A 27,575-nucleotide genomic window follows, 5' to 3' on the forward strand; every position below is an offset into this window, starting at 1 on the left:
TCTTTTGTCTGTAACTCACTATTATTTGTCTATTTGTTTTCCTGAGAAACTATCTTGTAGATAACAATATGTAAAACAATAACCATTGATAATTTCCTACCACTTTGTCTGTAATTTGGTAAGCCCCCCCTATTATTATGTTATCCTTCTTTTACCCTTTAAAATTTTAAAAAAAAAGATGTAACTGAGGTAAAGATCTCAAAATGAGATCATCTGGGAATTAGGATAGACCCTAAATCCAGTGACAAGTGACCTCAGACAGAGAAGAAGATGCAGAGAGAAGGCCATGTGAAGATAGGGGCAGAGGGGTTAGGCATGTGAAGTGTCCACAAGCCAAGGGATGCAGGCCACACCAGACAGTGGGGACATAGTACAGTTTCACCCTCAGAGCCCCCAGGAAGAGCTCTTGGCCTCCTGGGCTCAGGGGCAAATGGCTGTGGCTCTTTGCTGTGGCTGGGAGCTGGGAGGCTCATCCTGCTCCTGGGGAAGCCCTGTCTAGGGCCCCTAGGTCCCTGCACTCCTTCCCCACCGGCTGTGGTTCTGTCTAGCTCTGCTCGTTGCCACCCCACAGTCTGGTCCAGGCTCATGTTGCCTTGTATGCTTGGAAGGTCCCAGCTCATGCACTGCAGCTCAGAATCTGCACACTTTGAGAAGCAGCCCCAGCCTTCTCGTCTCTGCGGTGTCCCCACAGCACCCCAGAGGCATTTATAATGAAAAGCCAGATGTTACATCCACCTCACGCAGGGGGCTGTGAGGGCATGGTCCTTTCAGGTCACTATACCGCCAGTTTCTGTTGCCCTGGCTCCTGGCAGAGGCTGGTATGTGACAGGTGCTGAATAAGTGCTTCCTGAGGTAGACTCTCAGGGGGTGCCTCCAGCCTGGACACACAGGAGTGGCCTTGCTTAGCAGAATGACCCAGAGACTCGGTGGGTGTGAGGGGTGTGCTCCCCACTGCAGCCGCCCAGCCCAGCCACATGCATGAGAGGGTGAAGGTGGTGAGCACCCTGCTACAAGAAGTGTGCAATCCGGGCTGGGGCTTTCCTTTCACAGCCCATCAAGGGTGACAAGCTCTGGGAGGAGTGACAGCTGCCTCTGCTGTTCCAGGGTGGGTAAATGACACCCCAGGAGGCAGCCCCATGGTGAGGGGCCCTGCCAGTGGTGACGGGGCTCTCAGTGTCTCACGTTGGGACAGGCCTGGCTGCTTCTCATGCCAACAGTCACCTGCCCCTGTCAGCACCTCCGAAGGTAAGAGGAGCACCTCACTCCCACCCCACAGCATGGCCACTAGGGCTGGGCACAGGCAGACAGGGCTGTAATCAACCACCTGCCCTCAGCTGCAGCCTGCACCCTATCCCTCCCTGTCCACTCTGGGGCAGCCCCTGTTTCAGGCCTCAGCTGTGGAAGTCATGCAGGGGCAGGCTGGGGTGGGCTCACTGTTCGAGATGCAGCCGGCAATCTCCGAAGGCCCTGGGTTAGAGGACCAACCGACATAGGTCGATGCAGATGGCCCCCTAGAGTCTCACCGAGGGAGGCTTCAGACTGGATAAGGCAGAGGTGGGGCCAGGCCCTATGACCTATTCTGAGGGGGAGACCAAGGTGGATGGGTCCCAGTGTCAGGAACAAAACAGCCTCATCCCTGAGCCCTGGGGCAAATTGAGGTGTCCTGGACACCTGACCCCACAGAGCCTTATGACCCCCTGGCTCCTGGCCCTGCAGCTCCTGGCCCCTCTACCCTGCCCAGGCCCCTGTGCAGAATCGACCCCACCTTCCACACAGCCTGTAGCTTTAAGCTGCCTGCTGGGGCTGTCCCTGCAAACTGCTTGTTCCACATTCTCGGGGTGGTGGGGAGGGTGGGGTCCTGGCACGCCCTCAGGAGGGTGGCTATAAGGCTCAGGAGCGGGGAGCTGGGGCCTCACTGTTGCTGTATGGCCCTGCTGTTGCTCCTGGGACTGCTGGGGCTGCTGGGGCTCCTGGGCCTCTGGGGGCTGCTCTGCACCCCAGCCCCGGGCCCCTCTCCAGCCCCACAGTGGCCCCCCGGGCCTCGCCCGCTGCCGCTCCTGGGAAACCTGCCCTTGCTTCGAGCTTCACAACAGGACCAATGGCTGTTGGAGGTAGGGGCAGCCCCTCCATGCAGCCCCCACAGCCTCTGTGGTTGTGTTCCAGCCTGTGTCTGGGGAGGCCAAGCCCCGTTTCTACATCCAGCTCTGCGCAGTGCTGGCTCACTTGGGGACACAAGACGCCAGAGTGTCACCCTGCCCTCGGGAGAAGACAGACCCACCCAACAGGGAGGCCACCCGGGAAATGCTGCCCAGAGTTGATTAGAGGGCCTGGAAGGCTTCCTGGAGGAGGCAGCATTTGAAGATGGTCTGCAGGAGGCAGGTTTGGGAGCAGCATAGGGAGGAAGCAGGTGCCCCTGGAAGTGTCTGCAATTGGAGAGGACCCCCAAGGGTCAGAGGTGTCCTCAGGCAAGTGGGATGCCCAAGGGGGTGGCTACTTCTGCCACTGGAAACAGAAAGTCCTCAGCCCACTGAGGGGAGTGCTGGCCCTGTGAGGCCAGACCAGCCCTATCTCTCCACATGTGCCCCAGGACTGTGGCCAGAGACCAGCCAGTGGTGCCCCCCCCCTTGCCCCACGCAGCTCCTCGGATGCCCCCACCCAAAGGGCTCCTACTTTCAGCGCCGCCAGTGTGGCTGCCTGGTGCCCCTTCCTAGGATGAGATGCACTGGGCTCCCCAGGGCTGGGCCCCAGGCTCAGTGCTGGGCCGGGGGTGACTCAGCTGGGGCTCAGTAGTCTGAGAGCAATTCACTTCCTGCTAAGGATCTGAATTCCTACCCTTAGGATGGGAGGTGACACCCTCAGGGCAGGGAGACGCAGCCCTGAGGCACGACTGACCCTCAGAACTGCCTCTGTCCACCTGTCCTTTGTTGTGGGTTGCGGGAGCCACTGGCCAAGCTAAGGCCCAGGGAAGGCCGGAGCCCTGGGCTGCCTGAGCCTGTCACTCCTATCTGGTCCTAGGGGCCCAAGCATCCCTGGGAATTACTGCTGAGACCAACCCATGACGGTGGTGCAGGCACAGGATGGTGCCCCCTATGGGAGGAGAGTGGGGGTGGCTCCATGGGCCCCTGGAGTGGGGTTCCCCCCATGCTGTCCCCCCCACCCCACTGTTCTGCCAGCTCTCAGAACGCTATGGGCCAATGTTCACGGTTCACCTGGGAAGCCAGAAGACTGTAGTGCTGTCAGGATACGAGGCCGTGAGGGAGGCCCTGGTGGGCACTGGGCAGGAGCTGGCTGACCGTCCCCCCATCCCCATCTTTCAGCTCATCCAGCAAGGCGGTGGTAGGTGTAGAGGGCTCCTGGGCAGCCCTTGGGAGGGACAGGAGGGTGCTGGGTGTGTGTACGGGGCCCGGCTGCTCCCTACTGAATCTCTGGGATGGGGCAGGTTCGTCCAAGTCTCTGCAACCTCTGCTGCAGGCATCTTCTTCTCCTCCGGGGCACGCTGGCGGGCTGCCCGCAGGTTCACGGTGCGCGTGCTGCACAGCCTGGGTGTGGGGCAGGGCCCAGTGGCTGGCAAAGTGCTGCAGGAGTTGGCGAGTCTCACAGGGAAGCTGGATGGCTTCAGAGGTGAGTTGGGGCTGGACACCCCTGCCTGGGGCCTCCACTTTGAACTGTTTCCTCAAAGCTGGCCCTTCCTGATGGCCCTAAAGGTGCCCCACCTGCCTGAGTCCTGTCTCCCCACAGGCCGGCCCTTCCCCCTGGCCCTGCTGGGCTGGGCTCCCTCTAACATCACGTTCACGCTCCTCTTCGGCCAGCGTTTCGACTACCAGGACCCTGTGTTCCAGTCCCTGCTAGGTCTGATTGATGAGGTCATGGTCCTCTTAGGGTCACCCAGCCTGCAGGTAAGAGGTTGCTGCCCTGCTGGGAGCTGAGGCTCAGAGTCCCTGGCCTCAGGCAGCATCCATGTGGCCCCGGCTGGTGTATGCTCTGAGAAATGGGGTCCAAGCCAGGGGTCTCTATCTTCCCTCTAGGCCCCCGTCAGCAACAGATGCACTTGCTCAAAAATGGGGGCAGGGCCAGGTTTTCCTGCCCAGGACTGTGGCCCTGGGGTCCCCAGACCGCTCCCGCCAGGCTGTCATGGGTCTGTTACCACACCACAGAAGCTCTTAGATCGTCCCTTCCAATGTCCAGGAGCCCCTAGGTTTACATTCCATTCTTCGCCAAAGTTTGAGGACTTTGTACTTCTGGTCACTGCCATTTCTAACTGCCTTTACGGAGCCCTACATGCTAGTGTGCTGTCCCCGGAAGTGACAGCCGGGCTCAGTCGGTCATCCCTTGTCACCACTGTCCCGGGCACAAAGCTCTGTGAGGAGAGGCAGGCATGGTGTGGTTTGGGCAGCAGTGAGGGGGAGGCTTTGGGCTTCCCACCTTGGATTCACTGCCCTCAGCGTGGGCCCTGCTCCTCGTGGGTGTAGGGCTGGCCACCTGCCCCTGGAGCCGCGTACGTGGCTCAGTGTAGCCCTGCCAGGCAGCCCATGCAACAGGTGGTCCTTGGTCTTCCCTGACTGTGTCAGCTCCACACCTTGGGGTGGAGCCTATGTGGCATTTTCCACCTGTGGGTGTCGATGCCCTGGGGAGGCAAGCGTCCTGCATCTCTGAGCCCATCTGCTGTGAGCCCACGGCTGAGGGCTGGGCTGAGGCTATGGATCTTCTCTGCAACTCAGGCCCATGGGGTCACTTCCATGTGGCACCTGTTTCTCTGCCATCCTCCTTGCTCTGGGAGGGCGCTTAGTTTGGGCAGCCTGTCTGGACCTGCACACAGCCATCCGTGTGTGCTACCATCCAATGGCTCTTTTCCGCACGCGACGGAGGCTTCTAAGTCCCCAGAAAGGCAGTGAGCGCCCTCTTGTGGCCATGGGCCTCACATGCTCTGGCACAGCTGTCGAGCCAGGCAGACTGCTTCAACCAAGCACTTCATCAACCTGTCCTCTGCTCCAAGCTGTTTAACATCTATCCACGGCTGGGGATCTTTCTTGGTCTGCACCGGCCTGTCCTGCGCAAGATCGAAAAGGTACGAGCCATCCTGAAGACAATCCTGGAGGTGCGGCAGCGCACCACACCCAGGGGTGGCCCCATACAGAGCTATGTGGATGCCCTGATCCAGCAGGGTCAGGTGCAGGTGAGACGGGGCTCCTTCTCAGGGGCTGGGGCTGGGAGGGACCGCCATGGTCCCCCATGGCGCTCCATGTAGGGAGCGCCGTGTTCCCATCTGGGGTCTCCCCGAGCTGTGGTCTCGTGTCTGTGAAGTGGGAGGCCAGATGCTGTGTCCGTGTGTTCCTGCCCAGTCTACCTTCTTCTGTCCCAGGCCCAGGGTCAGACTGAATGCATGGGTTGGAAAAAGGGCCCCAGACCTCCCCACTGAGCCCCATCGCCTGTTTCACAGGGGGATGATCACCTGGGCCTGTTCACCGAGGCCAATGTTGTGGCCTGCACGCTGGACATGCTGATGGCCGGCACCGAGACCACCTCGGCCACGCTGCAGTGGGCGGCCCTCCTAATGGCCAAGCACCCGGACATTCAAGGTGAGGCCCAGCACAGTTGGGTGGGAGCCCAGGGCGAAGGGATGGTTCCTACTAGCACGGTACCCACCTCTGGCACAGGTCGCGTGCAGGAGGAGCTAGACCGCGTGCTGGGTGCTGGGAGGCTCCCGAAACCTGAGGACCAGCAGCAGCTGCCCTATACCAGCGCGGTGCTGCACGAGGTCCAGCGCTACATCACGCTGCTGCCCCATGTGCCCCGCTGCACGGCCACTGACACCCAGCTGGGTGGCTACCTGCTCCCCAAGGTGGGCCCACCGGCCTCTCTCCTTCCATGGGGAACAAGTGGGACCCAGACAAGGGGAGAGACCTGAGGGTCTCAGGCTCACTGGGAGGAGGCAGGAAAAGGGGTTATTGGTCACGAAATTGTCTTCCTGCTGGGGTGTCAGAGCTAGATCAGAGTATCTCGCTCTGTCCTGGGGGGGTCCTTCCCTGGGTGTCCCAAGGGTCTTTCCCTTGTGTCCTGGGGTCCCTCCTGGGTTCCAGAGGCTTCCCTGAGCAGTGATACCTCTGTGCCCATAGGGCACGCCTGTGATCCCCTTGCTGACCTCGGTACTGCTGGACAAGACCCAGTGGGCGACCCCCAGGCAGTTCAACCCAGAGCACTTCCTGGACTCGGACAGGCACTTCTTGAAGCGGCCAGCCTTCCTGCCTTTCTCTGCAGGTACCATGGCCCTGGTGGGTCAGAGGCCACAGCAACCCCAGTCACTCCTACCCTGCAGGGCATCCCTTCCCCGCTCCAGGAGAGGCCTAGGCCCCACACGGTGCTTCGGTTTCCCACAGGCCGCCGTGTCTGCGTTGGAGAGAGCCTGGCCAGGACCGAGCTTTTCCTGCTGCTGGCTGGCTTGCTCCAGCGTTACCACCTGCAGCCCCCACCTGGCATCAGCCCTGCTGCCCTGGACACCATGCCTGCCCTGGCCTTCACCATGAGGCCCCAGGCCCAGGCCCTGTGTGCAGTGCCCCGGCACTAGGGCGCTCCACTAGGTGACTCCCTCCCAACCACGTTGGGGTGCCTGGTAGTTGGCAGGGCACGGCGGCGTCTCTGAGGATGGATGGCAGGGGGACTCACACCGCCCACAGTCACAAAGGGTCAGGCATTCAGCTTTTGGCTTCTGTGTGCAGATTGCATCCACCATGGGTGGGAAATCGGACTCTTGCTTGGGTGCCGCAGAGGGGGAACATGACCCCTATGGCCCCCATCTATCTCTCCCAAGGCCCCAGGCTCCTGCATCCCCAGTACCACACTCTCCTCTACTCTGGCCCCCTGGCCAGCCAGGCCCCCCAGTACAGACTGGACATGTCCCTAAGCCGACTCAGACCCCAGGAGGCCTCATGTTGCCCCACATCTCCCTGAGCCCCACATCTCCCTGAGCCCCACATCACACCCCAGCCAGGGGCAGTGTCTGTCAGATGCCCCCATACCTACAGTGGGTGGTGTCTGTGCCCAGGGGCACCGTGGACTATAAATCAGCCTTGGCTGGTGTTGCCAGCGTCACCCTGCACCAACCAGACCTGGCTGGTTCTCCTGCATGTGCCCTGTTCTGGAGGTCCTGTGGGGCAGTGGCTGGAGGCCTCTGCTGTATTACCAAAAGGTGCCCTTGGTTCTTCCAGCTAGTGTGCTCCCTAAGATGCAAGATGCTCCCCAGCTGCAGCTGGAGGGTCCTGGTCTACTCCAAGGTGCTGGGGACCAGAAGCCTGGGCCTCAGTTTACCCATGTATGAAATGGATCAAACAGCTGGAGGACCAATAAACTTTGTTGGGAGGTGCAGGATTAAGGTAACCCAGGGCTGAGATACCAGAATCCCAGGGCCAGCAGGGCCCTAAGGAGGGGTGCCCACAGGAAGGGTGCTGGTGCTGAGGACAGGGAGGTCCTGGGGCCTTGGGGGGCACATCAGGGGACAGAGCAGCTGCTGGCAAGTTCTTCAGGCCCCATCACACTCATGCCCCTGGGAAGTCAAAGACCCCTATTCAGGGCAGCCACCACCGGAAGGACTGGCTGCTCATGGAGCCTGGTGCAGATGGGAAACTGAGGCGCCCAAATGCACAAAGCCCAGCAAAGGTTCCACTCTCCCCACTGCTATGACACGTTGAAACCTTGAGGGCAGGACCTGGGGCCAGGTGGCACCCACTGCCCACTGGGCTCCACAGCCTCCCGTGCGGGCTGGGCTGAACACCTTGGCGGCTGTGCTTGGTTCCCAGCCCATCCTGTGAGGTTGTTTGCCGACCTCTGTCCCCACTGTGGTGGAGGCACACAGCTACCTGGCCCCCACAGCTCCGAGACTGCTCTGGGATGGGCTCCTCCAGTGTGGACCCCTGCAGGACACGCGCACACAAGGTTATCTGTCTGGGCATCAGACTTTAGTGGGGGTTCAGTGTGGTACCGGGCACTAGTTTACACCAGCCTTTTTGAGAGCCTGGTGAGCTGGAGTTGGGGGCACCCTAGGCAGGCATGTCAAAGGGAATGGGAGCTGGGTGTAGTGGCACACACTTGTGATCCCAGCACTCTATGAGGATGAGGCAGGAGGACTGCAAGTTCAAGCCCATCCTGGGTAACAGTGAGACTAATGTCTCAAAATAAAAAATTAGAAAAGCCTGAGGGTGTAGCTCAGCATGAAGGCCCTGGGCTCAATCACCAGTCATGTAAAATATAAGCAGGAACGAGGAACGAGGCAGGCAGCCACTCCAGGAGCAGAAATGTGAGGGAGTGGACCCAGAACAAGCTCCGAGCCACCATCACCTGCTGTGAGGAGGGAGCCCACAGTGATTCCTCTGGGACAGCCAGGCCTGTGGGGGTGCTGAGTAGGAGCTGGACCATGCTCCTTAGCATCCTCCCAGCGGCAGTGGAGGTCTGCAGTGCCCCACTTGGAAGCTCCTACGCTGTCTACTGTGTGCCCTGAGAACGTGCCTGACTTCTGAGCAGTGCTATCTAGTGGTCCAAAGCATACACAAGCCTGATGAAGACACACAGGAAGAAACATGGTGCTACTGTTGCCTTCTCTGGCACTAACCACAAATGTGGGTTTCATCCTTCACCCGGGTCTGTGACCTCTGACCTGAAACTGTCTCTGTGACTTCTGTCTTGAGGGTATACTGGTGACCTCCACCCCGTGGGGGTGCCTGTGACCTTGCACTGTGGTGGTGGGGTGCCTGTGGTCTGTCCTGCAGGAGTGTCCTTCCTTGGAAGGCCCCCCGCGGAAGAGGAGCTTCTGAAAATCAACTTTGTTGAGGAATTATTAACATACATGAAGTGTGTGGTCTGGTGGGTTCTGCAATCTGCAAACACTTATGTTGGGGCCACCTAGTTGGGGTTGGGTGTCCCACCCTGAGCCCTGCCTGCCCCTCCAACCAGCCCAGGTGTCTTGTCCCTGTCACTGTTGGTCAACTTGCAGCTTCTAGAATTTCATAGAGTCACAAAGCCTGTCCTTGTCTGTGTGGCTTCTGTCCCTCAGCCTGGTTGGATTTTAGAAAGGTGATGGGTTCTGGAGGGCTATGACTCCAGCATGATGCCATGGTCTTCACTATGGTCCTAAGGTGGTTGGTGGTGGTGTGATCAAGAGCAATGGAGACAGGAGCGTGTGGCACTGGGAGCTGTGTCTGGCCTCCACCTTCCTCTCTGGTGCTCTCCCTTGCTTTCAGTTTCTGCCTGCCACGAGGTAAATGGCTCTGCTTCCCCACACGTTCCCACCACAATGTTCTTCCTCCCCACTGGTCCAGGTGCAACACAGCCTAGTGACCACGGACTGAAACCTCTGAAACCGAAAGCCAGCTAACACATGCACTCCAGTCTGTTTCCCTGTTGATGGACGCTGGGTTGTTTACGGTCGGGGCTGAAAAGGTGAACAGCCATCCTTGGGAGGTGGCACTCACCAGGCCCAGGTCATCCCATGCAAGCCAAGCACCCACAGCTCAATCCTGAGAGCTGACGGCTCCACAGTGGCTTCCCCCTGGGGTGCCCTCGGTGCCACCTCATCTGGCACCAAGGAGACCTCAAGGAGCTTCTTGGTTCCTGAGCTTGGTTGCAGCTGACATCTCTGTACTCCCCCTGCACTCCTGCCAGACTGTACTCTGTGCCCAGTGGGGCAGGGGCCCCGGGAAGGAAAGAGGCTCCTCCAGTGGTGTCAGGGGACCATCTGTGAGGGAAAGTGGCTCAGGTCTCCAACACTGTGTCCACTGAAAGCAAGGTTTCCATCCCCTCTCCCTCTATAACTGGGCTGCAAGGAGACCTAGAGCTACGGCTTCAGACCCATCAACCCTGATTCCTTCCCCACCCTCTTGTGTGGCTTGTAGATCTCCATCACCACCTACCTGTGTCTTGGGGCACTTAGTTTGGGCACAACCCACTGGCACCTGACTGAACTGGACCAGCACCTTCCTTGGCAGTGTTGCTACAGAGCTGTGCAGGTGCCCCTCTGATCCATGTGGGAGGCTCTTTTCCTAGGGCACTAAGGTTCAGGGCTCACCTCCTGTCCCCCAGGGCCACTAAACGCACATTAGCATCTGCACGTGCTACCACGATCCCAGCTGTGCTGTGGGCAGGGGCAGGGCCACATATTGCGAGGAACAGCGGCTTGGCCACAGCAGGGCAGGGTCAGAGGCCCAGGTGGCATAACCCTCAGCTTTCTCCCAGCCCAGAGCCTAGGGTCTGTCCATGAGACAGTGGACAGGTGACAAGAGGAGTAGAACATGCACAGGGCCCCCGGCTTGATGTTTAAGGTGATTAAACCTGAAATCACAGCAGCATCTGGGGTCAGGGTCAGGGCTGATTTGGCCTGGCCAAGATGAGGCCAAAGGTGATTTGCAGATGACGCCTGGCCAAGGTGGTCATGATCATGAGATGTCAAGACCCTTGGCCTGGGACAAAGCCTGTCTTCTGTCCGGGTTGTGATCAGCAACACCACTGCAGTCTTACCCTACCCCACCACCTGGGCAAGGGGAAGGCTGCCCTTCTGGGTCACCCAGCCCAGAGCTGTTGGCTGCCCTCAGAGCCTGAGGTCTCCTGAAGGCACCTTGGCTTCAGCCCCAGCCCTCTTGGCTCGGGCTGGCACATTCCCATCACTGGCAGCTTCCCCTACAGCTACCTAGGCTGGGTCGGCACATCTGTCACTTGGGGGTCAGGGGGTGGGGAACCCGCAGATGCCTTGTCTTGTGCAGTGTGTGCCCTAGCTGGGATGGTCGCTAAATACCTGGAGAAGAGGCTGACAGAAGTGGTCAGTCAGCACTGACCACTGAGATTGTCACATATGGAGCTCTGATGCCAGAGCAGGACACTGTCCTGGGGAGGTTGCTGCACAGGACAGCGTGGGGCCTGGGTGTGCTCATGCCGAGAAGGATGTCAGATCCACATGCAATGAAAGTGTGGACGCACAAAACAAGAACACAGCCAGTAGCTTGTTTTTATTGATTATGTGGCCACGCAGGCATGGGAAGATGGCAGCCCCTGTGGGATTTCCTTGCACTTGTCCCCAACCTGGGGCACACCTTACTCCAACCCGGAGGAGCTGCAGCTGGTACAGGACCAGCACTGGCAAGTTGCTAAAACATCCCTGGTAGAAAAATAGACATCTGTGTGACAGCAACTTCGTGGTGCAGGGTGAGTCTGGTGATCCCTCTGAAGGCATAAAGACCCCTCGTCACGAAGGGGAGACCATAGCCCAAACTGTTCCTGTTGAACCCTGCACATCTGAGGGCCCACAATGCCAGGTGCAAGTGTCCCCCACACTCCTTGCTAGGACAGCAGCTGCAGCACCTGGCGCAGGCGTGAGGCCTTCTCCTGCAGGGCAGCATCTGACCCCACCATGTCTAGCTCCTGCATCAGGGCTTCTGCCTTCTTCAGGGTCAGCTCACGGGCCTTGCCCTGCAGCCCCTCCAGGTAGGCCAGCAGGGTGGGGAAGTGCTCTTCCGGGACCTGGCAGGGGAAGGAGCGGAGTGTCAAGGCAAGGATGGCTGTGACAATAGGGGCCCTAGCAGTGGAGGGACAAGGTGCCCAGTCTGGCACCTTAGGTTTTACCCTCTTTTATGATTTATGCCTGGATGTCCCCCTAAAGACCCACGGCCTCAGAGGTGAGGCTTTTGCAAGGTGATTCAATTATAGCGGTTTACAATGGACTTGCTGTGAAGAGGTGGGGTCTGGCTGTAAGGAGGGGGTCACTGCAGGTGGCCAGGAAGGGTTTGTATCTCCCTCCCCAGCTTCTTTCATCTCACTGCTTCCCTGCACCAGCCATGAGCAGCTTCTCCTCTGCCAGGTCTCCCTGCCATGTAGTCCCACCCTGGAAGTATGGACTGAAACTTCCACAGACTGTGCGCCACAATAACTACCCCCCTAAAACCCAAACCAAAACAACCCCCCCAAACAAACAAATGAGACCAAAAAGAAGAACAAATAAAAAATCAAAATAAACCTCTCCTTTAGATTGTGCGTGTCAAGTATGATGTCTCAGCACGGACGGAAGTGACTAAGATGACCTCTGGGGCCACCAGCCCACAGTGTTCTTGTACCATGCAAAGGGCTCCCTGCTCTGTGAGCGAGGACAGACAGGTACATAGGAGACTCTGGAACAATCTTGCGGCCACTTAGATGCTCTTGTGGGTTAAAAAGGCTGGCCCCCGCCACGCTCCCCCGAAGTGCCACCAAATTTACAGTTACATTTTCAAGAAAGCAATCAACAAAGAATGGGTGAAGAGATCACTGTGGCAGCGTCTTGGGGCTGGAGAGCCGATCACCTGGAGAGGGATTAGCAGACCTAAGGAGGAAGACGTTCAAGCCAGCAGCACTGAAGCCAAGAGAGCCAAATCCCTGTTACTCAGAACCCCGCCCAGCTGCAGGAGTGGCTGAGCCCTTCCTCCAGAAGGCGGGGAGGGGACTGAGAAGAGAAGGGGCCAGGAGTCCTGTTAAAAGTAGTTGGCAACCCATACTTCTGATTTCCAAGCCTATGAAAGCAACAGTAACTGGGACAGCGAGGTCCTGTCATAAGGACAGGATGCAGATGTAAACCCTTTATCTCATGATTTCTGACAAGGCTGCAGTCCACGGGGAAACAAGTGTCACACACACACACACACACACACACACACGCACGCACACACATACACACACACACTCATAAGCAGGTGGCCTCCACACTCCCACACAGACACAGGCAGACGGCCTCCAGGTTGGCCTATTTGCCTGGCCTTCCAGGCTGGAGCCAGCATCCTGGGTAGGTAGGTATTGCCTCCATTTCTTCCAGTGTGGGAACAAATAAGGTGGGCACCAAGTGGGACCATGAGCATAGTGCTTCCGGTTGTGGCTTTAGCCCCCTGGAGCCCTGTCCTCTACAGGCTGTTCCCATGGTATACAGACCTTGTCACTGTCATACATGTTTAGCAGGAGCCACGTCTGCCTTGTCTTCTGGAACCTCCAGCTCTGGTGCTTCTGGACCCATCTGGGGAAACCGAGACAGACACCTCAGGGGCAGGGGAAGGAACGAGGCTTCCTGTGCAGCTGACCTTTCGCCTGTGCTAGACGCTGAGGCCACGGAGTCTCAGAGGCTTTGTGGGATTGTCCCAGCCGAGGTGAAGCACCGTCACTGAGGACCTGCCACTTCAGCATGCTTGCTGAGGTTCCCTTCAGCCCATCTGGGGTGGCTGTGTCTATAACAGGACCTGGAGAATGGCTGGTTCACAGCTTCTTTCCAGCCCCACAATCCTGTGATTTTACAACCCCAGGGTGAACATTCTCAATCTCCTAAATTCAGTCATTCTTCAAGAAGTTCCTACTCTATGAGGCAGCAAACTCCAATAGCCCTCTTCCTGCAGGGAGCTTGGGCGGGCATCAGTGGCCAGTGGGGGCTGTTGTGCCCACAGGGGACAAAGGCAGCTTTGGACTTTGAGGTGTGCCTCACCCTGAGGGAGAAGAAAGGATGCCTGTAGCCTGGGGTGCTCCAGTTAGGGGACCGAGACATGGGTGGAGTGCACCTTGTGCTCGAGTTTCTTACAACACAGGCTGACAGGGCTGCTCCTGTCAGCCCCCCAGTGCTACACCCTGTACCCCAAACTTATGCTGCAGGTGTCAGGGCAGTAAGCACAGTTGGGAAAGGAGCTTTGGATCGCTGCTACAGGAAACACATGAGGCCAGGATGTGGGCCAGGGTCTTGGCAGTGGGATCAGTGCACTGGGAAGAGATTGCTGTGTGAATCCGGTATCCCAGAGCAATACCACGGAGGTGGACAGCAGTTTGCCTGCGGCCTAGGACTGGGGAACATGAGTGGCCAGGGGCCCAGAGCATAATTCTAGTTGCAGAAAACAGACTCAAAGTAGGGAGGCCCAGTCCTTACTGATTCGCCTGACCCATTCTTGCTGAGACCAGCAGGCTATACCAGCTATAGTTGGGGGGCTCAGGGTGGAGGAATGTGCCAGCCCTCTGCACCTGCTGGCTACACAGATCCAGTGAGAACAACTGGTCAAGCCAACTTTAACCTGCCTTGAGCCCCTGGGGACATTGCGGAACTCGCAGAGAGGTCTGGCCACCAATCTGCCCCCAAGACCGAGGCCTTACTTCAGTTTATGCTCATAGAAACAGTGCCTTTGGGTGAGGGCTGGAGTCCAGGGCAGAGCCTGCTGGATCAGCCTAGAGAAAGGAGTGGCAGGACGCAGGAGAGGGTCAGACTGGCAGCAAGGGGAGAGTAGGAGAGGAAAGAGGGTGCAGCCTCAGGAGCCCCTGCTGGTCCCAGGACATAGTGCTGGTGTGAATGGATGGTGTGCAGGCAGGGTCTGTGTGGGTTCTTCCAGGGATTCTAGGAAGCCGGTACCACCTTCAGAGCCTACCCCAGAGCGCCAGGCATCTGACGAGATCGGGCACGTTCAGGGTGGTATGGCTGTAGACAGCGCCAGGCATCTGTTGCTGCCTCCTAGCCCCTATTGCTGCCTCACCTGCCCTGTGGAAAAGAAGGGGCTTTAGAAATACTTCCCACGCCTCATGCCCAGTAAGAAGCAGAAGGCGCTGGAAAGACACACCAGTGGGCTTCTTCCCCTTCCTTTGAGCAGCCTCTGGTGGCCCCCAGTGCCCCTTAGCACCATGTCACCGAGGTTGCGTCCTTGCAACATTCCCAGGGCTGACCTCATCTGCGCCGGGGCTCACCACGTTGGTGAGGGTGGGGAGGTGGGTGCTCTCCACAGCAGTCAGCAGTACAGACATCTGTGACTGTGTGCCACCCGGCCACCCCTCAACTGCCCCTCTGACCCCTCTTGGGCTGGCACCCTGGTCACCTGTCACCTGGTCTTATCATGTTCAACCAGTAGCAAGGTCCATGGGTTTAACTGGAGACACATGGGACACAAAATGTCTTACTGTCTTCTAGAGTGCAGTTCAGCAGTGCTAAGCACATCTACATTTGTGTGGCTGCCTCTGATGTGTACTCTTCACCTGTCACCCTCCCAGCTGGGATCTGTACCCCCCTCACCACTGCCCCCACCCGCCACCATACCACCTGCGTCCTGTAGCTCCACAGAGAAGGACACGCAGGCACATGACCTGTGTCCACCTCTCCGCCAGCATCATGTCTCTCATTCTTCCATTGGAGAGTAAATCAGCACGGGGTGGACAGGAGGGGTCAGACATGGGCAGCACTTCCCCTGTGGTGGGACAGCCCTTCTCATGCAGGCAGAACCAGAACTACAGCTGTGGGGCGTGCTCAGAAAATCCAGGGAGAAGCCATGAGGGCCCAGCCAAGGTTGCCTAGATGTGTGTCCAGCTGGGTGGGCTAGGGGCATCTGGGAGTGGAGCTGTATGAAATCCTGTCAGCTCGGGCACTTGCTTGGTTGGCATTGGTCTCCAGACCCCACCCTCACCTTTATGTTTCCCTCCTCCACCTCCAGCAAGGCCGAATCTTTGGAGAAATGGCTCTTCTGAGGCCACTGTAGGCCCTATGACCACCTCCCGTTTATGGACTTTCTGGGGTCAACAGTGGTTGAGGGTGCCATGTATGAACAGGGTACTTAGGGACTCCTTGACCTTGGCCGTCTTGCATAAGTGTGCATGGCTCTTACCCACTGAGGTAGTCCAGGGCCAGCTCTGCGCCTGAGCGCTTAGCCGGTGGAGTCTGCACTGTTGAGACCCTTGCATCTCGCAGCTGCTTCTTCTCCTCCTTCTTCCGTTCCTTCTTCAACTTCCTCTCCAGGACTCTCCTCTCCTCTGAGGACAGCTGGGGGACTGTGTCCTGCACTCTGCTCGCTGCCACCCCCTGGAAGTCAAGGATAGCACTTGTCAGGCTGGGGGACTAGACTCAGGGAGGGTGTGCTGCAGGCTCCCCAGCCCTTCACCCCCATGGCAAGAGCCCATCCCTGAGGACTGGCTGGGGTTGCACAGGTAGCATCTCAGCTGTGGGATCACAGTGTTGGAGATTATCATGTGAGGATAGAGAGAGGGGCTTCAGGGAAGAGAGGCCCTGGCTTTGCTGGAGCTGACTGCATCCCTGAGTTCGCCTGCTGCGGATCCCCCTCCAGGCCTGTGCAGCACTATTCCCACTCCCCAGCCTGGCTGCAGAGTCAGGGATGGCTGTCATCCAGCCTGCCCAGCCCCTTCTTGAATGAACCTGGTGCTGTCACTGCATGGCCAGCAAAAGGTAGCATTCTTAAAGACTGTGCCTGCTGCCTGCTCCTTTCTGGCCAGTGGGGTGGGATACACTGGTGGCTGGCATGGCCTTTAACCCCAAAGGGTCCCCATGGTGACAACCTCAAAGGGAGGGAAGTGGCTGGGACAGCCTCTGGTCTCTTGCAGCACTGTCTCCCAGCCACAGCACCAGGAAGCAAGGTCCCCCCTCCCTCTGCTCCCCCATGAGCAAACAAGAGGCACGGACTCCAAGAGCGCCAAGTGGGTGTCGGGCTGCTGTGGTCGGGAGAGGGGTTGAGACCATTCCAGCAGCTGTCCACCCACTTCGTCTTTCCTGGAAAAACCAGAACACAGTGTTTACTGTGACCTAGGCCAGGAGTCTGGCGTGCTCCACCCCAGCACTTCCAGGAAGGGTGAGCACCCTATGCAGCCAGGTTCTCAGAGCCCTGGGCCAGGACAAAAACGAAGAGGCAGAAGAGGTCCCTCCTCCTGGCAGGTTCCCTCAGAATGCCCACTCCCAGGACACCTCTCCCTCTAGCTCCTCCCCTCAAAGAGGACTCTCCTGGCACCCATGCAGGACCCTTGTATGCACTGTAGGGGAGGAGGGGGCAGGGTGCCCAAAGGGGTCTCTGGATCTGAGGGACAAGGGGAGCAGCATGACAGGGGGTGACTGAGCCTCTTGGGGAGTTTGCCTCTGAGGCTACGATCCAACTGGCTCCTCTACCCAGCTCCTGTCCCACACCTTGAGGGGAGCCAGCAGGCAGGAAGAGGGTCTGGAGAGATGAGGAGGGGTGTGGAGTCCCATGAACTGACTTTTCAGCACCCCTGAGCCCAGTGCCCCAGACCTTAGGGGCCTGGGTCACAGGGGTCTGGTCACATAGGAGGGGTACTTTGATCACTCCCCAGGGACTTCCGGGCACTACAGGCCCAGCTGCCTCCAGGAAGGACATCCACATTTACCAGGGACCTGGACAGCCAGAGGCAGATGGGTATACTCCCCGTGAGGAGCCACAGGAAGAGGTGCCAGAGGGTGAGGGCAAGACTGAGACTGAGGGGCAGAAGCAGTGGGATCTGAGCCTGGCACAGCACTGGGTTGAATGCTGAGGGCCCAGGCCACCCACACAGGGGATCTGCAAGGGGACTCGGGCTTTCGCTGTTCCTCTTAGGGTTACTGGAGAGCCCAGAATGCAGAGCTACACTGCATCAGGTACACAGTGTGGAAGCTGCAGTAGCTGTGCTTTGGACCTCTTGGCAGCGGTCAGTGCCCAGGCTCAAGCCTGAAGAAGCGAAGAATACCCCAAGAAGAGCCACGCCTCAGGGCCACATGAAGAGCACAGCTAGCAGATGTGAGACTTGGTGGGGGTCACTGAATGGTAAGTCCTGCCTTTCCCAATTGAACAGGGTGCGTCTTGTGTGGGAACTATGTGAGGGCCTTATGGGCTGACAATGACCCTGAACCCTGCTTCTGCAGCCTGCCAGGGAGGTGGGCACAGCTGCTGGACCATATGTGCACTGCCTCTTTCCGGTCCTCTTCAAAGGAAAGGGATGCGGGGGGAAGCAACTGGGACATGGTCTCTCCACAGCACTCCTGCCAGTTGTGGTCCACCCAAGTCCTGTGAGGTCCCTAAAATGGGGAGGGACTGCCATTCTGAGTAAGTGGCTGTGCAGGTCACCAGGCTACAAAGGCAAATGCTTCTACCCAACGGGGCTGTCCCTGAGCCAGCAGAAAGGCCCCACTTAGGGCTGAGGGGTTCTGTGGAAGTGCTGGCATGGAGAGTGTCCACTGTGGCATCAGGACTGACTAGACCAGTGTGTCCCAGTCTCTAGATGCACGAGGTTCAACATTACAAAGGGATAGTACCCTGGGCACCAGACACAAACTGTCCTTGGGACACAGTGGCACCGGGTAGCCAGGTTGCCTTAGAACAGTGAGGTGACAGGTGAGCGACAGTGCACCATATGCACAAGGAGGGTAGTGGGCAGCGGCTACAGGCTGAGGGACACACAGCCACAGACCAGGGGCTGCTGTCCCCCAGAGGCAGGTGTTCCCACACCTCTCCAGAGACCCAGCTTTCTCTGGCTGCTGGGCTGTACACATAGGAGGGGTCTCAACTTAGTAAATGACAATGTTGATGCACCTGTTACTTTGCAGTGCACCTGCCCATGTGATCTCACTTAGAGTTTGCAAATAGCCTGCATTAACATAAAAAAAAACTATAAAAGGAATCCAAGCCCCCAGTAAAGCCTGCAAGGCCCCCATTCTGGGGGAGATCTCTTGGGGGAAAGGAGGATCTAAGAATGCTACACCAGGCCTCCTGCTTGCCCCAGGTGTGGACCCCAGGCTGCCCAAAGAGCCCTGTTAGATTCTGTGTCCACCGCACAGGCCAGGACTCTTTTCTACAAGGTGAGCAGCTCTGGGCTGAAACCAAATGAGCAAGATGAGGTGCAGCAGGGGCTGACTATGGCCTCAGTGTCAGCACTCCTCTCAGTGCTGTTAGTCTCTGGCACTCTGGGTTTGATGAAAAATAGAAGTGATATGAAAATCAAAATTTCAGCAATGCATTTTCTCTCCCATAGATAGATGTTCTTGGGATTACACTTCAAATGCACAAAACAATTTCTATGTACAAGGGACCTCAGGCCAGACACCCACCCTAGCTGATAAAGTTCAGGGGCCTTGGGACGGCAGTTGGAACCTCAGCCTCCACGCTGGGTGTCTGAATGCTACACAACACAAATGCTGTCATATACTGCACTGTGTCAGGTGATGTAGTATGTACGTGATTCAAAACACATCTCAATATAAAACCTGTATCAACTGTTAGTGCAATAAAAATACTGGCTACAAGCAGTAAGTAGACTGAAAATAAACCAGGACACCAAAGCTACAGACTGGAAAGAGCACAGTTGTTGAACCAGAGAGGACCAACGAACCTGGTGACCAATCTCCCAGAAAAGTTAGTGCTGAGAAAATAGCACACAGCATGGGCTTGTCTAGCATGTGAACCATCTCTCTCCCTCAGTCCTGGAGTTCCCGGCAAGACAGACTGCCCTAATTTCACTTGAAAAGGTTACCGTGCAAGCAACTCAGACAACCTCAGGCACGATCTCCAAGGAGCAGATCTGAACAAGAGCAGGCTGCCATTTGGGATCTGGGAGGTGCCATCTGTGTCTGTCCCACAGTGTGACAAGGACACTTGGATACTCAACGGCTGTGCCCTGATGTGGGGGAACCTGTGGGCATCAGGCGGAGTACATACAGTCACACCCACCCAGACAAGCAGGTGACAAGAACCATGGTGGCTCCTCTGTATTTTCCTCCCTCTGGTGAACATTCCATCCCACAGACAAACTTTGCATTAACATGGGGGCTGGGCCATGGCTGGACGGCCAAGTATCAATCCTCTCGTTTTTCCTTGAGGGGCAACTGTGAACCTGAGTGTGCAGAGAACAGTGGAGCAGTAGGAGGACACTGGCCAGGGCAGGTGGGCTGGGTCCCATCCAGCAGACCCCACTGCAGCCCCATCTACCCCACCCCTGCCCTGCAGGAGGGGCTGGGCCGTGCAGCAGGAACCCCTACATCTCCAGGGCTGGGGAAGTGGTGGCTCTGGTCCAAGCAGATTTGTGGGGGCATGTGTGCTGCTGAGCAGGGCTAGCCAGGTTCCTGTGAGGGACTGTGAAAGGCCCTGGAGAGATCATGATCCTGCCCACATTCTACCAACCTGGAAACAGCAATGGCTGAGGCTGAAGTCAAGGATGCTCTGGCCTTGGGCAAGTGGCTTTTTGTTTTTCTTCAGTACTAAGGATTGAGCCCAGGGGTGTGCCCACACTGAGGTACATTCTTAGCACTTTCTATTTTGAGACAGGGTCTTGCTAAATTGCCCAGGCTGGCCTTGAACTTGCAATCCTAGTACATGCGTCATCTTGCCATGCTGGATGTGGTGGCACACACGTGTAGTCCCAGGACTAGGGACGTTGAGACAGAAGGATCACTGCAAGTTCAAGGCCAGCCTGAACTACTTAGATCTTAACACCTCCACCCCCAATTCATCTTTCTATCCAAATTTACCCTCTTCCCCTTCAGTTTGAGGGAGTAAGGGTATCTAGGAATGGCAGGCTGGCTAGAACAAAGCCAGAGCTATGTGGATAAGCCCCTCCTGAGTCCTTTCAGGAAGGGCTTGAGTGGGAGGGATACATCCTATCAGGGGGTCTGAACTCACTCTGCTGGTGTCTCAGTGCCCACAAGGCCATGGCCAAGGGCACTGCTGAGCTGAGCACCCAGCAGCCTGACCCAACGGTAAGTGGAAGGAACAGTATCACTCCAGACACAGGACACCTAGCTCAGGCTCTGCCTTCCTGGCTCTTGGAGGTACCAGCTATACCCCCGAGTGGGCGAGACTCACAAATGGGCACACAGAAGTTGGTATCCCCAGAAAAGGAACAGGCATGGCAGGGGAGGGGATACTGGAGACAGATGTTAGCCTTCTGATCACCCTGATGACATGATCCACATGTGACATATGACCTCAAAGGTGAGGCCAATCCCCTGCCATGTCCACCCAGAAATCCACACCCTTTGTCTCAACATGGGAGTCCAGTAGAATGGCCAGTGCCTGTAGCTGACCTGGCCTCCCCACATGTAGCTGGAGACCCTGAGTTCTGCACCTGCTGCCACAGGATGAACTCTGTGGTCTATACAGAGCCCTATCACTGGTCTGCAAAATCCATATTCCATGCCTGCACCACGCCTAAGAGTCCCCGCTGAGGGCATCTGCAGAGAAGATATGCCTCATGCTCCCTTTTCTGGAAGCCTGCCTTGGGTAGTCCTACACGAGACCAAGATCCTGCCCAATGCACTCCCACATGATCTCCGTGAGGATCTATTTTCAAGCTGGACAACCTGGTATCTGAGCTTTTTGCTCTCTCAAGTTGTGGCACGGTGCAGGGGTGTGTGCAGAGGAGTGAAGGTCATAGTGTGGGCCCATGGCTCTTAGCCATTTCTTTGCATGCGTAGTAGAGGGTATCAGGTGCCCTAGATGAAGCCTTTTGGCTGCTGTGAAGCCTCAGGGTCTGTGGGGAGGCACGCAGGGCTGGGGCACACCAGGCCCAGGCTGTGGGATGGCAGCATGCCCTGGTCTCCTGCCAGAGATTAGGCTCCAGGGGAGTCAAGAGAAGCTGTGTGTGGAGGCAGAGCTACTGAGCAGGCAGAGAAAGGGCCCATTGTCCTTCCCAGACCCCTCTTCTGAGTAGAGTGGAGGGAAGGAAGCTGCCAGGCCCAGGCTGTGATGTCCTGACCCTCCAAGTGAAGGAGCTACTGGACCTGGCCTCCATCGGGTGGATTTGTGAGGACTGTGTGGGTGGGGAGACACAGGGAGGGCCTGCACCAGCGCACAGTGCCTGTGTGGGGTTTGGAGTGTCCACTCATCAGCTGCCTTCATGGAGCACCCTTGGAATTATAGAGGGTGATGGAGAATGCCCCAGCTAGGGATTTGGGCTGCAGCAGTGGTCTGGGTGAGTCCCTTAGTCCCCTGTGGTTTCCGCTCAAAGAGGAGCCCTTGAGGCTTCTAGTGTCTCCACAGCAGGGAGACCTCATCTATGAGACCTGTGTGTGTTCTGTTGCTGCGGGCCAGTGCTGGGCAAAGGTGCAGGGGCTTCTCTTTCTCATGTGAAGCAGGCACCAAGCCTGCCTGATGATCACAGGGCCTTCTCCCTCAGCACTTCTGGGGGTGCCTCCTGCCTCCACCTGGAGCACCTGACCTGAACCCTAGGATTCCCAAACCAGAGGCTGCGATGGGGCAGGAACATACATCTCTTTCCTTCTGGAGGCCTCCTCCTGCCCTGGACTTGTCGGCAGGGATAGAAGGTCTCATATGGAAAGAATAAGCACACGGAGAATACAATTAACCAAGAACTTTTACTGCGACCTCTTCTGCGAAGCCCCATGCCAAGAGCAGGGGGATGTGTAGGAAACCAAGGTTCTGTCTTCTTGGCCATGCCCGAGCTCAGGAACACTGTGTGGGGAAGGGTGTGGAGGCAGGCATGCACACCGGCTCACAGCATGTGAGGGCCTTGGGTGTGCTGCTGAGAGGACAAGAGAAAGAGTAGGGATTCCACAAGCCCTCAGGCAAAGCCATGTGCCAAATCCTGACCCGAGGGGTGGAGGGGGGGCAGCAGGTGAGGAGATGGCCCAGCCCCACCCCCACAGCACTCAGGACAGGGTCTTTCCTGTCCTCTTGTGTTCACCAGAGGCCTATTCATCATTATGAGGGGATTGAACTTCGGCAGCAATGGGTTTAGAGACAATTCAACTAAGAGTCTGACATGTCCCACTTCCAGCTATGAAGTCCAACCCTTGGTGGCAGCCACTTGAGTGCTCCTTGACAAAGGGCCTGGAGTATAATCAGGACCCCAGGGCGAACAGGAGCCCTGCCTGGAACCGAGGCAGTTGATGTCCTCTCTGTAACCAGGCATTGGCAACTACAGCAGTGCTGCCAACTCAGGTCCTGAGAAGTATAGAGAGCCCTTTCAGGTCCTCGTTGCAGCCCAGGATGATTATATTTGTAATCCCATGGAGAAATTATTGGAACTGTAATGAGTTCCTTTTAATCTATCACTTCCAGTGCAACCCACAGCATAAATAAAGACACAATAATGTATCCAAAATGGTGGGGAATCAAAGGGGTACCGAGTCCGACCACAATGATGGTTATCCGGAACAAAAGGCCCCAACCCAGGACTGAACCCAGATTTTATTCATTCATGAAGAATGGAGTGGTTTGAGGATGAGTGACCGTGAGAGTGGCAGGAGTGAGTGCTGTGAGTTGGATTAGGTAGGAGGCCTGAAATTGCTTCTGCAATAAGCAGAGAATGATATGCAAAAAGAGTAATATGCATAACAGAATCAAGATAGTATCTAATGTTTTGGGGCTGGTGCTTCAACTCTGATGTGTGATCATTCAAGTCCCAGGAAGTCATAGCCTCTATCTCAAAGCTTGATCCCAGTGACACTGGCTCTTCATCCCGCCTCACCCTGGCTCACACAAGGGAACAAGGCAGGCGGTGTCCGGGGAAACACTGCCAGCCGTCTTCAAAGACTACCATCAGTACCTCGGTGGACCAATATGCATTGCTTAAAGCCAATTGAAGGGATAAGGAAAAGTCCTAGCCAGCTCTGTACACATCAATATATGGAAATAGGGTCAGGCTCAGCCAAAATGGAGGCAACTGCTCCTCCTCCCAGGAGTCACCCACGTGGTCCTCCACAGAGGAGCTTGTCCCCATCCACTCACATCACTCTCCAGACTATGAAGCTCTTTTCCTCCCACCTCCCACAGTCCACGCATAAGTTGGAAGTGATGGGCTATAAGATTCTGTCCCAGTGAGTGGGGTGACTGAAAAATCTGGCAAATTCTTAAGCTTAAAGAAAACATATTAAAGACATATTGCCATTAAAGACATATTGCCATTATTCTCCCTCCAAATACGCCTCCTTACTTCGAACACATTCATCCTGTCATTCCTGCCACGTTCTGAAGCAGTTCTGGAAGTCTTTCAGGAGTGCCTTTAGTTGCACTGTTATGGCTGCCTTGATCGAAAATGTTTACCTTTTATGGTCATTTTGACTTTGAGGAAACAGACAGAAGTTGCACGGTGGCAGATCTGATGAATAAAATGGGAAGGACATACAATCACATTTTTAGGAGCCTGCCTTTTCATTGGATGGCACTGGCAGCAGCATTCACTGTAGTTTTGATCACACCTCATAAAGGCACCCATGAACAAGGATTTCCAGAACTGCTTTGGAAAAGACTACCATCTTTTAAGTGTGTTTGTAGCAAGAGGGAGTATTTTGAGGGGGATTAATGGCAATGTATCTTTTACTGCAATACATCTTCTAAATATTCACCATATTTTTGATTACCTCTTCCAGACCTGAGTCAGTCTTATTACCCCAATTATTCAGACTTTAAGAGGGTTAACTCACATATTCTCTCTTCCTGAAAAAAGTGGAGAACAAAAAGGAGACTTTTTAAAATTAAGCCTTTTATTGAGACAATTATAGAAGCACAGGTGGGTGTGCAAGGTAATCCAGGGACAACCTATGCCAGGTTCTTCCCACAGTAACATCTGAAGTCACACAACAAGACCCTGTCCAAGGATTCTGCCTGAGACCAGGGCCATGACTGAGAGGGTCATGGAGTCTTTTTAATGACAAGACATATACAGTCTTGATCACAATTATTATTAAATACATACATCTCTAAATTCTTTGAACCCTACTTCTCCCAATCTTCCAACACAGTATCTGACTGGGCTAAGATGTGAGTGCTCTCTGGCTCCTTCCTCACCATTGCCTTCCCTCTCATTCTATATCCTGATCACAAACAAAATGACTTTAGAGCACCAGTATGGCCACTCAAGGATGCTGCCACGATAGGCTGCAGACACAGGGGCTGCAGATGCAGAGGCGGACGCCGGCTCTGTCATCGAGGCGCTCACAAGCAGGCATACGTGAGCTCCTGGAGGACAGGGAGGGCGGCCACCCATCCAGGTCAGCATGGGGGCTCAGGGTGGACTCTCCTGCCAAAGCCCAGCTGTGACCAATAGGGTGACACTGCCCAGGGAACCCTTCTTGGTTTTTTGTCCTTTTTTTTTGGAGATAGGGTCTAGCAATGCAGTTCAGGCTGGCCTTCAGTTCACTTTGTAGCCCCGGCTGGCCTTGAACTCGCAACAATCCTGCCTCAACCTCACCAGGGCTGGGATTACCGGTGTGTGCCATGCCTGGGGGGAACCCTTCTTGGAATGACATTTCTAAATGCACGAAGCAAGGGTCAGGGATGCAGCTTAGTGGAAGAGCACTTGCATAGCATGCATGAGGCCCTCAGTTCAATCCCCAGTACTGCCAAGAAAACCAAAACCAAAACAAACCAAACTACATAAAGTGGATCATGCAGATACACCTGGGTACAAATTACACTCAGTATAAGCCCACAAAAAACACCAGAGTCCCAGTGATATCTGTACTATGTCAGCACACCAAATGACAAAACAAAGCAAGCAGCAGGTCTAAGGCTTCACACCTGGGGAACTTAACTGAGGATACAGAGACGTCCCCAGCTGCAGTCCCAACCCTCTGTGCTTCCACTACTCAGCCTAGGTCCTGCCTAGGCCACTGCTGTCTATTGTGGTCACAGGAGATAGAATGCCACACATTCCTTGGAAGTGAGAACAGATGTGTTTCCTTCATCCAAACTGAAACTTCCTGACCCAGGGTGAAGGTCCACAGTCCCAGCCCAACAACACGTAGGACATCCCTGAGAAGAAGGGTCTTGTAGGTGGAGTCTTGCTATGCATCCTAATTCTGTGGCCTCGATTTAGCCTCACCCCATCTAGGCCTTGCAGGACATGCTAAATGCTGCCGGGCCATCTTCCCCGAAACAGTGTCAGATTCAGGCCCTAGAGCCCTGTTCCTCGTTCTACAGAGAAGAAAATGGAGATTTCAAGGAGATGAGGCCAGGACAGGGCCCTTGCACTCTTTCTTAAAAGTCCACTACCTCAGCTGCTGGTGATACCTGCGTCCTAGGCCAGAACTGAGAACTGACTACACAGTCCCACCCCCAGAACAGAGGCTCCACATGAGTGAAAGGGCCACGCAGCACAGAGCCTCCCACAGCTTCTGAATACTGCCTGTGTTCAGTTGCACGTGCCAGCAGCCCACGTCTGTCACAAAACACTAGGAAACCACTGTGGGTACAAGATGTGGCAGGCACAAGTGCCTCTGGTAGTTGGTACCAAATTCCACCAGGACAGTAGAACTTTTACTCTTGCTCTTTAACCTACAGATTAAAATGAAAATCTGTGGTGTGAGGCAGTTTGCTAAGTGGCAGGTTAAGTGGCAAGGGGCATCAGCACCAGGTCTCTGGTTTCTACTCCCTGGTTCACAGGCAGCAGAGGCTCCAGCCATGAGATGTGTTCCTGCATAGGAGGGAGATGGGGTCTGAGAGACAAGCATGTTTTACAAAGATCACACTGGGTTTCTAGAAACAAAGTACCGAGATTCTCCAAACTTTTGAGCTCATACTTTACCAGCTCAACAGGCTGCCCATCCAATTTCCCAACTTCACTGCACATCAGGCCCCATCCCTGGGAATTCACGCCTCAGAGGAGGAAGACAGACACAAAGAGCAAAAACCCTGGTGTGTGTGTGTGTGTGTGTGTGTGTAGAGAGAGGGACAAGAACATGAGGTCATACCACAGCCAACAAAATACACAGCCTGTGGCCTTCTGCTTTAGCAGCCAGAGGCTTACAGCCCCAGTAGGCACTCCTTTGCTACAGCTCAGATCTGGCTTGGCTGGGGAAGACCAGCATCACTCTGTGGTAGCCCCCTTGGGTGCAGGCACCAGGTGCAAAGCCTGTGCATGGTACTCCGGACCATAATCCCTGCTGCACAGTTTCCCAGGGATAAGCACTAGGAGGCTGGGCTGCCAGGGAGGCCAACTTCTGAGATAGTGGGAGGATCTGGTGGGCGTGGCGGGTTGATATAGGCCTGTGGAAGGAGATACGTCAGGGGACGTGGGAGGGAGGACTCTGCTTTGGCTCTGATTCACAGCACTGTTGCTGGGAGAGGCCTGGGCTTAAAGCTCTCTGCTACGCTGAGACCAGAGAACACACTGCAAAGGAGAGAGGAGGCCAGGAAGGTATGGCCTGACCCTGTCACCATGTGTTTAACAGGCCCATTTTTCAGCCCAGGAAGAAGCAAATTGATGACAAGCCCATGTGACCTCTGTCTCTGGCAGCACTTCTACCTGCAGAGACCACTTCCCTAGGGTGGAGCTGAGGGTTTGGAGTTATCGGGCTTCAGCTGGAACCCGCAAAGGCTGCATGGGGCTCTCCAGCAGCCTCTACCAGCCAGTATCTGGCACAGGTCACTGCCTCGGCCAGAGGGTTCCTTCCTGGCTCTGGTCAAGTGAACCAACAGCCCCTTCTCTACAGCACTTCAAACTACTGCAGAGAAGCCACAGGGCCACCTCCCAGGGAAATGGCTCTGAAGCACGAAGCTGAACTTTTTTTTTTTTTGGTACCAGGTATCGAACTCATGACCTTCTGCTTTCCAGGCAGGTGTTGTGCCGCTGAGCTAAACCCCCAGTCCCTCAAACCTGAACTTTTTCTCCTTAGGCCACAGACACCTTCCTGTTCTGCCTGTTACTTATGCTGGCCCACCTACCCTCACCCTTATGCCTCCCAGAATTTTGGTGTAGTCCTCTGGAAGATAAACACATCCTTTGGCTTTGGCTCTCTGATACAGCAGCTTTGTTTACTTGTGTTGGACAATCCAACAGGCTGATTTGATTTTAGGCATATGGACACTGTCTAATGGTGCCCAAGTCTCTCACCATTC

The 27,575-nt window shown here is 56.0% G+C and overlaps 2 protein-coding genes across 4 annotated transcripts in view; one reads left to right on the forward strand and one right to left on the reverse strand.

Annotated features, from left to right (window-relative positions):
* Positions 1 to 1,925: 1,925 nt before the first annotated feature.
* On the forward strand, positions 1,926 to 8,124 carry LOC102016571 (cytochrome P450 2W1). The gene is made up of 9 exons (XM_013521223.1): positions 1,926 to 2,111; positions 3,174 to 3,336; positions 3,472 to 3,621; positions 3,739 to 3,896; positions 4,994 to 5,173; positions 5,438 to 5,576; positions 5,655 to 5,839; positions 6,114 to 6,255; positions 6,375 to 8,124. Exons 1-9 carry the CDS (start codon positions 1,926 to 1,928, stop codon positions 6,560 to 6,562), a joined length of 1,491 nt encoding a protein of 496 aa, XP_013376677.1. The 3' UTR covers positions 6,563 to 8,124.
* A 2,842-nt stretch (positions 8,125 to 10,966) lies between these two features.
* LOC102015813 (chromosome unknown open reading frame, human C7orf50) overlaps positions 10,967 to 27,575 on the reverse strand; it is a 125,054-nt gene continuing 108,445 nt past the window's right edge. For 2 of the 3 annotated variants that reach the window (XM_013521224.1, XM_005397799.2), the window contains exons 3-5: positions 15,615 to 15,808; positions 12,931 to 13,012; positions 10,967 to 11,496 (exon numbers count right to left, since the gene is read on the reverse strand). In XM_013521224.1, coding sequence (XP_013376678.1) covers positions 11,317 to 11,496; positions 12,931 to 13,012; positions 15,615 to 15,808 — 456 coding nt within the window. In that variant the 3' untranslated portion in view covers positions 10,967 to 11,316. Of the gene's footprint in view, positions 11,497 to 12,927; positions 13,013 to 14,393; positions 14,504 to 15,614; positions 15,809 to 27,575 lie in introns of those variants that run through there. The other variant, XM_013521225.1, reaches the window with a different exon arrangement.

Source organism: Chinchilla lanigera, unplaced genomic scaffold, assembly GCF_000276665.1.
Source record: "Chinchilla lanigera isolate Chin_1 unplaced genomic scaffold, ChiLan1.0 scaffold00059, whole genome shotgun sequence".
Taxonomy (NCBI): domain Eukaryota; kingdom Metazoa; phylum Chordata; class Mammalia; order Rodentia; family Chinchillidae; genus Chinchilla; species Chinchilla lanigera.